The sequence below is a fragment of the Cariama cristata genome, unplaced genomic scaffold (assembly GCF_000690535.1).
Source record: "Cariama cristata isolate BGI_N322 unplaced genomic scaffold, ASM69053v1 scaffold3109, whole genome shotgun sequence".
Taxonomy (NCBI): domain Eukaryota; kingdom Metazoa; phylum Chordata; class Aves; order Cariamiformes; family Cariamidae; genus Cariama; species Cariama cristata.
Genome location: NW_009636193.1, coordinates 108,842 through 121,683, shown reverse-complemented (window position 1 = coordinate 121,683; position 12,842 = coordinate 108,842). Strand labels below are relative to the sequence as shown.

Genomic DNA, 12,842 nt, shown 5'->3' with positions numbered 1-12,842 from the left:
TTGAAGTAGTTTTAACTTTCCAACCCATAAGTCTCTCTCCCTTTTCTCCTCTCCTTCCCCTTCTGGGAAAGGACAGGGTTAACTGAGAGCATCTGCCAGCTGCTTTAAGTATCGGCCCAGCCTTAAATGGTGAAACAGACTATCCAAAAGGGGAGAGCAAGAAAAAAGCATTGAACTTTGTAAACAGCAAGAACCTACAAGAAGATGGAAATATTTTCTTGCTTTCTGTTTTTCTTTCGACGCCAAATGGATAAGTCTGCACAATAACTACTGCTAAAGGATCCCAATGGAGAAAAAGACTGAGGTTCCTCTAGGGAAGAAATGTGAAGCCTTAGTATCTTTTCACCGCTTTTTTATGTTATAATGTTTATAATGTATAATTTAGAAATTTACTTTATAATGTTTTCACTTTTAGGGGTTTATGGTCAAGAGCATACTTATCTAAACATAACTTCTCCTCTTGAAGACACTGTAGTTATCTTTTAACCATGACAAGAGCAGCCAGGAAAGCATCAAAAATAATTCAGAAAATAAGCAAAACTTTGGAAAGTCAGTATTTTTCACTAATTTAAAAGATAAATGTAAAAAAAAAAAGTAAGAATTGTTAGTAAATAAAAAAAATTTAAAAAAAGTTACTGGCCTAACTTATAATTTCACAGAGAAATATAGAGAGCATGAAAAATAATCAGAAATGAAAACCAGATACTGTTGATGAAAAGCCTTCTCTTCAAAGGAATTCAGTCTACAATTCATGTAATTTGTTATAGATAAAGCATACAGGATGAATGTATTCTGTTTTGAGCAACATGTAAATATATTCTGTTTTGAGTAACATGTAAAAATATTCAACATGGTTTTTAAAGACTCAGAAAGTAGAAACTTAATCCTATTGCTACAAGTATAAAATAATGTAACGTGCATGTGGATAAATCAAAAAGGTCAAGATACTAAGTAAGATCCAACTGTCAAGAGTCATCAGGGTAGCAGAGACATTCTGCAAGTATGTTAGTTAAAAGAAAGACCAAGGAAATTCTTGATGCACTACCTAAGTACAATCAGGTGGCTAATGTTATTAATGAGACCAGAGTAAGATGTCAGTGACAAATATGGAGAAAACACAGGGTAGGACATGCTTAAATGACTTAATCAGATCAGTGAAGACAGGTTAACAAATCTGAGTTCTTAGAAAATTGACTGTAACAAGCTTGCCTAATACAAGTTACCTTTGAAAACACGTGGAGAATGGATGATGAATTGAAAGACTGGGAAAGATCAAATGTAATATCTGTTTTAGAAAGGGAACATCCAAGGAACTAGGCACCAGTCAGTTACCAGGAAAAAAACGGAACAAATAATGACTATGTAATCATCTCTAAGACAGTAAGGATGAATAACAGTTTGTCAGGACATTCCATTAAGAAATAGTATCTGGTTTTCTTCTATCAGAGAGTAACAGCACTGATGGATAGAAGAAAAAAATCATACTTTTTAACACTGTCTTGCATTCTAAAAAGCAAATCGAGGAAGCAGGCAAAATAACTACATGTTACTTAGGCAACTCATTAGAAAATTATTCTGAGAAGTTAGTCATCAATGACTTAGAGTCAAAATGAAAGGCTACATCAATCTACAGTTTCACTGAGCATTGTGTTGGGAGCTAGACTTCAGTTATGTCATTGCTAAGCTAGATGATGGAATAGAAATTATTTTTTGACACCAGAACTTCAAGTATAATAGGGAACAAGATGAGAAGCCAAAGTGATCTTGGCAAATACGTGATATAGAAAAGCAGAGTGAAGTTCAATAAGAAGCAGCACTACATTCCATTTAGGACATGAAACATCAAGAAGGAAGTTCAACAGATGGAAAGAGTTGTAGAAGAATGATGAAAATTATCAGAAGTCTAAGAAAATCTAACCTAAACAGAAAGATGAACTAATCGGATTTGTTTCTTCTGGAAAACAGTGGAATGAGGGGAAGTGTAATAGCAGTCTTCATATGTGCATTAGACTGTGAGAAAAAAAGGAGAGGAATAGTACAAAACAGAACAAGTATTTTGGACAGCAAGGAAGTTTCAGGGTAACATTGTGGAAAACTTTCTAACAATAAGGTTACTTAGGTGCTGAAATGAGATTACTAGGATGTCTGTGGATTCTTCATCCATGGAAATCTTTAAGAATAGCTTCGATAGACTTCTGATAGAAATAACATTTATATGGTTAAGGACAACAGTGCATATATGTATGCAGTCTGGAGGGCCTTTATCCTTTTTTCTATTTCTATTTAGCATTTTAAAACATTGCAAAGTTTTCTAGTTCAAAAAGCTGTGTAGTTTAGAAATAATTATTTTCTTTCTGTTACTATCATCAGAATGATTTTCATAAATTCTCATTCAGATAGAAAACTTCCAGTCTGTACACATACTAAAGATGGATAATTGCAATTCTATCCTATAAATTATGATTCTTCTGGCGGTATTGAGAATTAACAGGTCAGAAAGGTTGTGGTGTTGTGGGGTTTTTTTCCGTCAAAAGCTTGTATAGATTGACCTCTAAGTTATCATTAACAGAAAGTAATCTTGGATTATTTACTGCTTAATTATCACTAGTGACAATAATAAGGTTATTTTAGAGCCAAAACTGAACAAAATCCCTGACTGATTCAAACTATGTTATGTTTTGAAGCAAAGCTGAATTCTGAGATTATATCATTTGTAAAATTATTACATTTGAAGCGTGACATTGGAGCAGCAGTTGGCAGTATAATGGATCTGTTTGTCATTAAATCAGTTAAAACCAAAACAAATGGGATGACTATCACTGATATGGAGGAAATTCACACATTTTGTTATAGATGCAGTAATATAATAAGCTTGATTTTGCAATTCATCTTTGTGGGCAGTTATTTATTTTATTAAGATGCTATTTTTATTTCAAATACCTCTAATTTAAACATTATTTCATCAATATTTATCTGGAATTTTCCACCACTGAGGAAGATATTTGGTGCTAGGAATCATAGTTCTGCAAGATTATTTTAAGTCTCTGACTGTCATTTTGGAGAACAATTCCTGTTCTTTCTACAGAGAAAAGAAGATTCTCTTCGTGCATTGACCGGCATGTTACTTTCCAAAACTAAACAACAAATATTTTCCTTTATATTTAATTAGGACTGCTGCAAACTCTTCTTACTTGTATCCATAGAAGAATAAAAATATTGGAACATATTTATTTCCTCTCATAATTTTGAACCACAGCAATTCAGCTCCAGAATTGCACACATCTGATGTTTGTGTTTATAATGTTTGTTATGAATTTTAAAATTGCAGGAAAGTGTTACGCTGTATAACCTTTAGCAATGTTCAGAGTTGACTATTAAAAGTTATTGAAAGTACACAGATATAACCATCAGTTCAGCTTCACACCAGAATTTTTTTGTTTTCTCTTTTTTGTTCAGTGAGGAAAAGAAGGCATATGTCATTTGAAGGATTTGTAAGGTACCTAAGCTCAGAAGACTGTTCAATATTTAAAAGGGATCACAGGACTGTCTACCAAGATATGAACCGACCATTATGTGACTATTTTATTTCATCTTCTCACAACACCTACTTGATATCTGACCAGCTAATAGGGCCCAGTCATTTGTGGGGATATACCAGGTATTTAGTTATTGTTTTCTAATATTTTAAACATTCTTTGTCTTCTTTTTAGTGAATACTAGGTCACATATAATCCTGCTTGGCAATAAGGAACAAAACCATCACAGATAGAAGTAGAAAATGTGGTAGTATTTTATTTTGTGTGTACATTTTTCAATATATTTGCCAAACCATCTGATCCTAGTCTGGAAACAATTTATTTTTTCACTTACATCTCAAAAAATCAACCTCGCAGCAAATGAAATCTATAGTATGCTGCACAGTATATGATCAAATCAGTTTTTAATCTCAACATGCCATGCAAAAGTAAATAACTCCCTGAAATAAATGTAAAATTCCTGGGCAAACTCTGATCTGATCAATATACAGGACATAAGGACACAGTACAGTGGAGTATGTCAAGGATATCTGTGATCAGTCTGTGTTGCAATGGGGTCAGTTTAGAAACAGCAACAAAAAAATGTGGGCACTATAGTAGCCAGGAGGAAGAAGAAAATTTGAGGAGAAGGAAACCAGGATGTCTTATTGCCAAGACATATTTAGAGGAAATGATTTGAAAATGGGTTATGCAGTAAAGGCAATACAGAGAGGGGACAGAAAGTATGAAGAATTTGGAAGAGAGGTGTCCAGCATTCCTATTACTTTTTACTACTTTAGTGAAGTGAAAGCAGTTGGAACCATCATCTATCCATGGAATAACCAAAATCAAAAAGTTCAGGTATTCTACAATGGCATACAACCACAAGAAACACTAGTGAATTTATTCCTAACAGTATTTAAAATGATATGACATTAATACTACATTGCTTAAAGTAATTGCAAAGAGGGTATAAAACCTCCTCTCTTCTTCTTTGTCTACTATTTGTGTAAGGAAAATATAAAATGCTAAAATAAGCTAGAAGTGTCTCTGAGATATTTTTAGCATGTAAAGGGCGGCATGTAAAAGACACATTGGTAATTAAGTAATGTAGTCTACAAGAAATGTTTAAATTAGTAACAAGACAAATATTAGAAACCTAAGACCTTTAAAGGGTGCCATTAACATATTAAAAATTAAACCAGAGTAAATTTAAGATGTCTGAGAAACTTTAGCGCTCCCTTTTAGAAATAAGGTAGAGGGAGAACAACTAAATTATGTAAAGACCAAGCACAACGTGATTCTGTAAGTGTGATGCTGTTGTTTTTAAGTATAATGATTCTCAAACATGTAAGCAAATCCTGGAATAGTAATAAAAAACTTTCAAACTTTTCTTCTTCTATTTTAAGCAGCAATTTGCCATCATTCCAAAATTCTTTCATTTAAGTCTTTGACCTTCATTTTTAGTCTCTTAACAAAGGTTATTCAGATAATCCTTCCTACTCCTAATGCTATAATAAAGTTTATTACTTAACACGCCTAAGATAAACACAGAAAATATAGCTCCATCTCATATCTGTATAATTCTACAGGATTTCTTTTTTTTGTGATGAAAAAGTAGGGGTTTTTGTAATTATTCAATGTGCTTGTAATCAGAAATACAGCTTGTATAAGAAAGTATGGTATATTTCTTTTGACTGTAAAATGCTTTCTTTTGTTCTTTTGAAGTGCTCTCTTAAAAGGATGTCGTTGCCTGGAAATTGACTGCTGGGATGGCTCAAACAATGAACCTGTTGTGTATCATGGTCACACTTTAACAAGCAAAATTCCATTTCGTTCTGTGATTCAAGTGATAAACAAGTATGCGTTTGTGGTATGTATATGTATATATGTATATATATTTGTTGGTTAAAATGTGATGGTAGCTCTACATGGTTGGTGTCAGAGATTCTCCAGGGTAATAAAATATGAAGCAGAGACAGTGCTTGTGACAGTGGGCATTGTTTAAATAAATTATGGGAAAATTGTTCTGTGTGTTCTTAATATATTTTTAAATATATTTTAAATATTATTTAAGGAATGGTAAACATATTTTGCTGATAAGGGTAATAGATCAAACTTGGTGCAAGGAAAGCAGATCTTACTCAGCTTGTTAGGTGAAATTCTCACCTGAGGTCATTTAAGCAAAGACTGAATACAAAGTGAACAACTACTTCAGAATCAGTCTGATGTTTTACTCCTCCTTTATATCTTTTAATTTTTTTTACTTCACTTGTTCTTCTGTTCCTATCATTCTATCTTATATCCTATGCTTGAATTTATGCAATAGAGAAAACTTTTAGATTATAGCCGAGTTTGAGACTTACTCTGTTTTACATTTCCTCTCTCTATTTTGAATTCAAGGCCTGATCAAGGTTACCATCTAGTGCTGTCTTTTTGTCAGATGACTCATTACGGCGGTGTCCCTTCTGCCTATCTCAGGCAAAACAACGAAAGCTGGAGTGCTTTTGGCACTGTCTCAGACTTTTTTATAGATTTCTGGCAAAACTCCTGCTCAAATGAAGTCCTGAATGACTATTAAGATAACTCATCTATTCAGGCCAGCGTTATGTGTATGAATATACACACCTATGATCATACATTTAGATGGATTTTTTCATACATGTAAATTTACAGCCTTCTCAGAATTAAGCAAAGTTATATTTTTTCTGTTCTGATCTCTCTATAAAATTTAATTAGTGGTTGATTTTAAAAGATAGTGAGAACAAAAATATGGTTTTATTCCACTGTTCTTCACAACCCATTAGATATAACTCCTGGTTTTGCTAATACACAGCATACTGTATGTAGCTATAATACCAACTTCATTTAACAGGCAGAAGTTACAGTAAAATGATAAAATCACAATAGGTAATGGTTCGTACCAGACGTCTATCCAGGCTAAGGTGCACTTCAATTAGTGATCAATAGCAAATGCTCAGGGGCAAGATGGAAAACCAGGGTGAACACAAAATGATACTTCCCTTAAAAATTGACAGCTTACGTCCTGCCCAATCAAAGATTTTATTCAGAGTATTTGTTTTTAGTAGTCACCAATATTACTGGCAACTTATGAGATTTATTGACACAGTCTAAATGGACCTGTCTTGTTAGAGCTATTCTCTAATTTTTATTCAATTTCCTATGATTCACCTGTCTTACTTGAGTACTATGATGAGTAAGGTTTGGGGCCCACAACACAAGAAGGACGTGGACCTGTTGGAGTGAGTCCAGAGGAGGTCATGAAGATAATCAGAGGCCTAGAGCACCTCTCCTGTGAAGACAGGCTGAGAGTGTTGGGGTTGTTCAGCCAGGAGAAGAGAAGGCTCTGGGGAGACCTTAGAGCAGCCTGCCAGTACCTAAAGGGGCCTACAAGAAAGCTGGGGAGGGACTTTTGACAAGTTCATGCAGTGACAGGACAAGGTTTAGATTTAGATTAGATATAAGGAAGAAACTACTCATTGTGGGGGTGGTGAGGCACTGGAACAGGTTGCCCAGAGAAGTTGTGGATGCCCCATCCCTGGAAGTGTTCAAGGCCAGGTTGGATGGGGCTTTGGGCAACCTGGTCTAGTGGGAGGTGTCCCTGCCCATGGCAAGGGGGTTGGAACTAGGTGATCTTTAAGGTCGCTTCCAACCAAACTATTCTATGATTCTATATTATAAAAAATATGCATAGCTTGTTCATGTGAAGGCAATGATTTCAGAGCAGATTTTAAGGATACTGTCAACTTGAAATGTAATAAATTAAAATCTGTCATAAATTGAAGCAAAAGGCATTTAATCCTGGTTTACTTTGTCAATTGTGTTTTAGAATCTGATTTTAACTTTTAAAAACAAACCAAACCAATTCTTTCTTCTCATAATGAATCTGTGTAAACAATGGAGGAAATTTTGTATGGAAAACACTCCCCCACAGAGCAAAGAAATGTTATAAATGTGTCACACTAATCTGGGGGCTACAGTTTGCCTTGTCAGTGTTTTTTCATTGTTCTTTAAAATAGAATGCCAGCCACTAAAGGAACTATCACTAAAATATGTCAGATGTCACTTTAAAGGTATACAATTGTGTCAAAACTTCCAAATTCTTCCTATAGGTACATGAAAATTGCAATAATTTTTGTTTTCTATTTTTCTTTTTCCTTATTTCCCCTTTTTGAAATTATTTTTCACAAAATTTAATCATTATTTATAAAAAATTCATCTACCCAGTGTGATAATTCCCTGTTAGTCAACAGAATTTCAGAGCAGTTGTGATATAACCTTTAGGTGCAGAAGAAAGACCAGACATTAGGTCTGAAGAGATGAAGATTTCTTTAATTTTGAAAAGCAACAAAATGGTCAACACTGATGTTTTTAGAATTCGGACTGTTTTAACTCTCCTTTGAAATCAACCTAAATTATTTTTTATGCTTTAGTGTGTTTGGAAGGTCTTACTCTATCCTCCATTTTTGGCAGATGACATTGTAATTCTTTTTTTCTTTGTAAGTTCATTTGTTGAGAGCTGTTTCAGACACACAGTAGCCAATGCATCATTCTTCAGAAGCTCTGTGTATCAGCTGAGCCATTAACTCTGTGAGAAATTCTGCTTTTTGCTTCCAGGTTGTACTCTGTCCTGTGCATTTGGATCAGCCTAATTTTTGGCTGATTTGACACTTTCTTTCTCTCTACTTTCTTTATATCCAATATTAATTAGTATGTTAAATGCCTCTGATAAATGATTTTCTGTGGATTATGTGACAAATACACTTTAATATGCACTTTCCAAAGATAATGACAGATATTAGCTGATTTCTTTAAGTATTGTGTCCTTCTTAACTGATCTTCATTTGATTTCCCTAGTTGTTTTTTTTCAACTCTGTATATGTCTAGCCCTGTTTTAACCCTCCCTTAACTTCCTGAGGATACTTTTTTTCTTCTTCAACTGTACTTTCTCTTTTCTGTAGATTTTGGTTCTTCAGTTGTGTCAGGTTATGAACACAATTAACCTATATTCTGAAAGTTTTGAAAATAAAATAAAATACAGATTACCAAGGGGAATTTTGTTAGATATTTTGGGAAATTAAGTAATCCTCTTCTGATTTATTAATAACAAAAACCTTTAAATTATACTTGCAGGCTTCTGACTATCCAGTTGTACTGTCTTTGGAAAACCACTGCAGCCCTAAGCAACAGGATGTAATGGCAGAGTGTTTAGAAACTATTCTAGGTGACAAACTTCTTTCTTCAACAATTGGTGATACAGTGGTGACTCAGCTACCTTCTCCTGAGGTAATAACATTGCATTTTTCTCTGAAAGACAGGGAAAAAAAAATCTCATTTTATTTTTTTTTTTTTTTTATCTTCTGAAACTGAATTTATGAAGCTGCTCATCTGGTGTCTGAAATAGACTTCAGATAGTAACAAAAAATAATTAACACAAAACTCAGATGAAATGATAAAGAAAACAGAAAAAGCAAAAATTAATCATGTGGATTGGTATGGATGTTTTTGTTGAAAGGAAAATTGTTTTCAGTACAATGCTGAAGCATATATTTGTTAAAAGCAAACATACTAACTATTTTGCAAAGCCTTAGAGCTTGCAGTTTAGATCAAACCAAGTTCTGGTGCTTTGGATGCATTGAAAATTTTATTTTATATACAAATACAGTTAGGTAAAGTTTGTGGGTTGCAGTTTATTTTATATGGAAACATGGCAACTGTAGTACTGTGTCTTGTTATTTTGAACCATACTTACTAACACTGAATGAACCTGCATATCAAAAACTGAGTAGCGACACTGAAATTATACAGATTTTTTTAAAAAGTAAACTATTACTTAATATGAATTAAGTTATCATAGTGTGGTTCATCTACAGTAGTCCTATGTAGGAGACTTGGTAGACACAGAAAAGAGCATTTGCCTTTGAAGAGGGTAGATTTATACAAAAGGAATGACTTGACCAAGACTGTAGAAGTACTAGTGAATCTGAAGTCTGAGTCTGAGAGCTATGCAAACACCTGATTAATTTAATTTTGGAAATTTCAAGTTATTGAAACATTGTGTTATAATGAACATCTTCAAAGTTTCTGTTCACCTGTAAAGTCAACATTTTGAAGTTAAACTGAACAATTTCTTCCTCTCCTCTCTTCTTTTCCTTTTCTCTGAAATGACTCTTCCAGTGTTTTAGTTTTAAAAGAGGAAACAAAGTATAATTTTTTAAACACGCTTTGAAACAAAATCGAAAAATCTTCATTTTAAACAAGTTAGTGTATCTGTTTTCTGTGAATTTATTTTTTGTTCCTTAGACTGAAAGAATTTCCTGAAATTTAAACATGTTACTGAAATGGAAACCTGAATCTGCATTTTTTTTGTCAATAACAATGTTGATGGAACTATTTCATCGAGTTCTGTTACTGCAAAATCATTCTCTTTGTCAGTGTGTTTCTCCCTAAGGCAGTGTTTCTCAGCTGGTGGCTTGAGATCACTGGGATATGAAGACACAAAAGGCAATTAGATGGGTGTTGAAAATTTTACTGCAAACTAAAACAAATAAATTCCCATTGTTCCAGTCCTTGCACATAATTTTCTTTCAAGGACAAAAGATTTTTTTAATCTCTTGTAACACAAATACATGCGTACATACAAAATAGTTATTTAGGCTTGTCACTGTTATCAGTGATATGTATTTTATACCTTTTTTTTACAGTAACTGAAAAAGGAACAATATAAATAAAAATGTGGGGAGGCAAGGCTGTCATAAGGAAAGAACACATAAAGAGATATATTTTTATAAAACATTTGTTATGGAAAAAAAATTTTGAAGTGGTATGTCCAAAGGACATGCTAAAGTATTACTATACTGTTACATTTTCATAGCAATGTTGTCGTAAATATATTTAATACATCTCAATAAATTTCTCGGTAAGCCAAAGTATTTTTTAGATTATAGCATTATATTTTTTATATCACACTGTCCAATATCACTTTGCAACCTTGAAAACTGTTCTGTAAATTAGAAAAAATATAGATTGTATTAAACATGAGGGTTTGTTTTAAAGCTTCTCAATGCATAGCTGCATTCAGTCTAATACATGTCCAAGGCTCATATGTCCTCTGTAGTAAACACAAAATTAGTGTAACGCATCTGAATGATGGAGTCACTGACTCACATACTTAAAAATACTACCTTCTATGAGATATGTCCCTTAACATATGTTTAGTTTGTTATAGGGAATTCACACTTCATATTTCCATAGCTTAGAGTTTTCATAAGTCAGCTCTGTAGAAATTTTACCTGGAAAAACATTGCTGGGTTCCATTCTTATTTCTCACTTAAATGTATACTGTTCAGGTGAGATTCATTCTGTTGAACTTTCAATCTTTAAAGTTATGTGAGATGGATTCCTCGTCTATGTAAGACGTAAGAGTTACCTAAATAATACCAGTGTCCTCAGCTGATTTACAGAAGTCTGAATTTAATAAATCGTTACATTGAGAATGAACAAGGATTAGGGTCATCTGCATTTCTCTTAGCTGCTCTGATCAAGCATGTAAGAAAAATCATTAAGATTTTATTTTGCAATGGAAATATGTAGTTATGACTAAATTTGCAAATAGAGTAGTAAGCTTGATTTTTGGTTGGCATCTTTTTGAAGAACCACATCTGGTCCATGTTCAAAAGGAGTTTAGTAGCATCATATCCTTAGAGCTTGCGACCTTGTACATGTTCAAGGCCTCTGTAAATTCATTATCATTTGAGTGAGCCAGATGCTGAAATTAGTATTAAGCCTGCTTTACTTAAGCAATGCAAAAGAAGTGTTATAGAACCGTAAATGATGAATTTAAAATACTGTTTGTGAGAAGGATTCTCAGTTAGTGTAAAAAAAAAAAAAAAAAAAAAAATTAGTTTTTACCTATATCAATTACTGTTCCCCCTTTTTTTCAAGTGGAGCACTAGCAGTAATAGGGAAAAAGCTGTCGCATCTGGTATTATTCTATAGGAACCCAACTGGTAAAGCCATCCCAGGAAGAAAATTCTATCAGAAATGTTAACACCAGTAACAGAATAAAGGCATTGTTCTTTAAACATGACAGTCTTCTGATTTCTAGTAGAAGTCTAACAAAATATAGTGTCAGGATGATTAAAGTTCATTGCAATTGCTCAGATATAAGATTGGTTCAACAGAATGATGTGTTGAATGGCATGGCTCAAACACAGTAAATACACTTGCATAGGGGCTGATATGACCAATAGCCTGATAACTCGTATAATGCACTCGAGGGAAGTGGTTTACCTGCCTACATGAGTACTTCTACTAGCAAAAGTTGTATCAGAAAACTGTATCTCTCTATCATATTCATATGTAACAAAAAGAAAGCTTTGAAATTAGTTTCCTCTTTTGAAACTTTCCTGTGTAACTCATCTGTATTTATATGTGAACCTGTATCTTTCATTGAATATTGAAATAAAAAAAGAAATAGAAATGATAGCAAAAAGCAACATTTTTTAAAAGAAATCATTGTACACTCTAATTTAGTCTACTAACAAATCTTAAGTTTTCTTTCTAGAGTTCTGTTCAGCATGTTCTGTGGCCAATATACTTTCCTTTCTCCTAGTTTATTAGCTTTTTCCTTAGCATGTTTTATTGGATATGCTTTTAAAGTATGTTCTAAGTATTAATTTAAAATGATGTTTTCTTCAGTGTTGCTTCTTTTTTAGACTGTTACACTGTCTTACATTAAAGCAAAATTAAAATAGGTGGTAAATTGCTTATATGCTAAAATATTTACTTATCTTGATTATAAATGAATATGAACGTCACACTAAAGTAACTCAGTATTAAGGTGAATGTACTTCAAGTCAATTTACTATGTGTGTGTATATAGATAGAATCATAGAATGGTTTGGTTGGAAGGGACCTTAAAAACCATCTAGTTCCAATCCCCTTGCAATGGGCAGGGACATCTCCCACTAGACCAGGTTGCTCAAAGCCCCATCCAACCTGGCCTTGAACACTTCCAGGGATGGGGCATCCACAACTTCTCTGGGCAACCTGTTCCAGTGCTTCACCACCCTCACGGTGAAGAATTTCTTCCTTGTTACTAATCTAAATCTTCCCTCTTCCAGTTTAAAGCCATTGCCCCTTGTGCTATCACGACACGCCTTTGTAAAAAGTCCCTCCCCAGCTTTCTTGTAGGACCCCTTTAGGTACTGGAAAGCTGATCTAAGGTCTCCCCAGAGCCTTCTCTTCTCCTGGCTGAACAACACCAACACTAAGATATTTGGATTAGAGTTACAGTGCTTTACC

At 33.6% G+C, this 12,842-nt stretch overlaps 1 protein-coding gene across 1 annotated transcript in view; it reads left to right on the top strand.

The window, feature by feature from the left end:
* Window positions 1–12,842, top strand: part of PLCZ1 (phospholipase C, zeta 1) — a 54,055-nt gene that overhangs the window by 9,323 nt on the left and 31,890 nt on the right. The window contains exons 3-5 of the mRNA XM_009707821.1: window positions 3,457–3,658; window positions 5,244–5,388; window positions 8,670–8,822. Coding sequence (XP_009706123.1) covers window positions 3,457–3,658; window positions 5,244–5,388; window positions 8,670–8,822 — 500 coding nt within the window. The remainder of the gene's footprint in view (window positions 1–3,456; window positions 3,659–5,243; window positions 5,389–8,669; window positions 8,823–12,842) is intronic.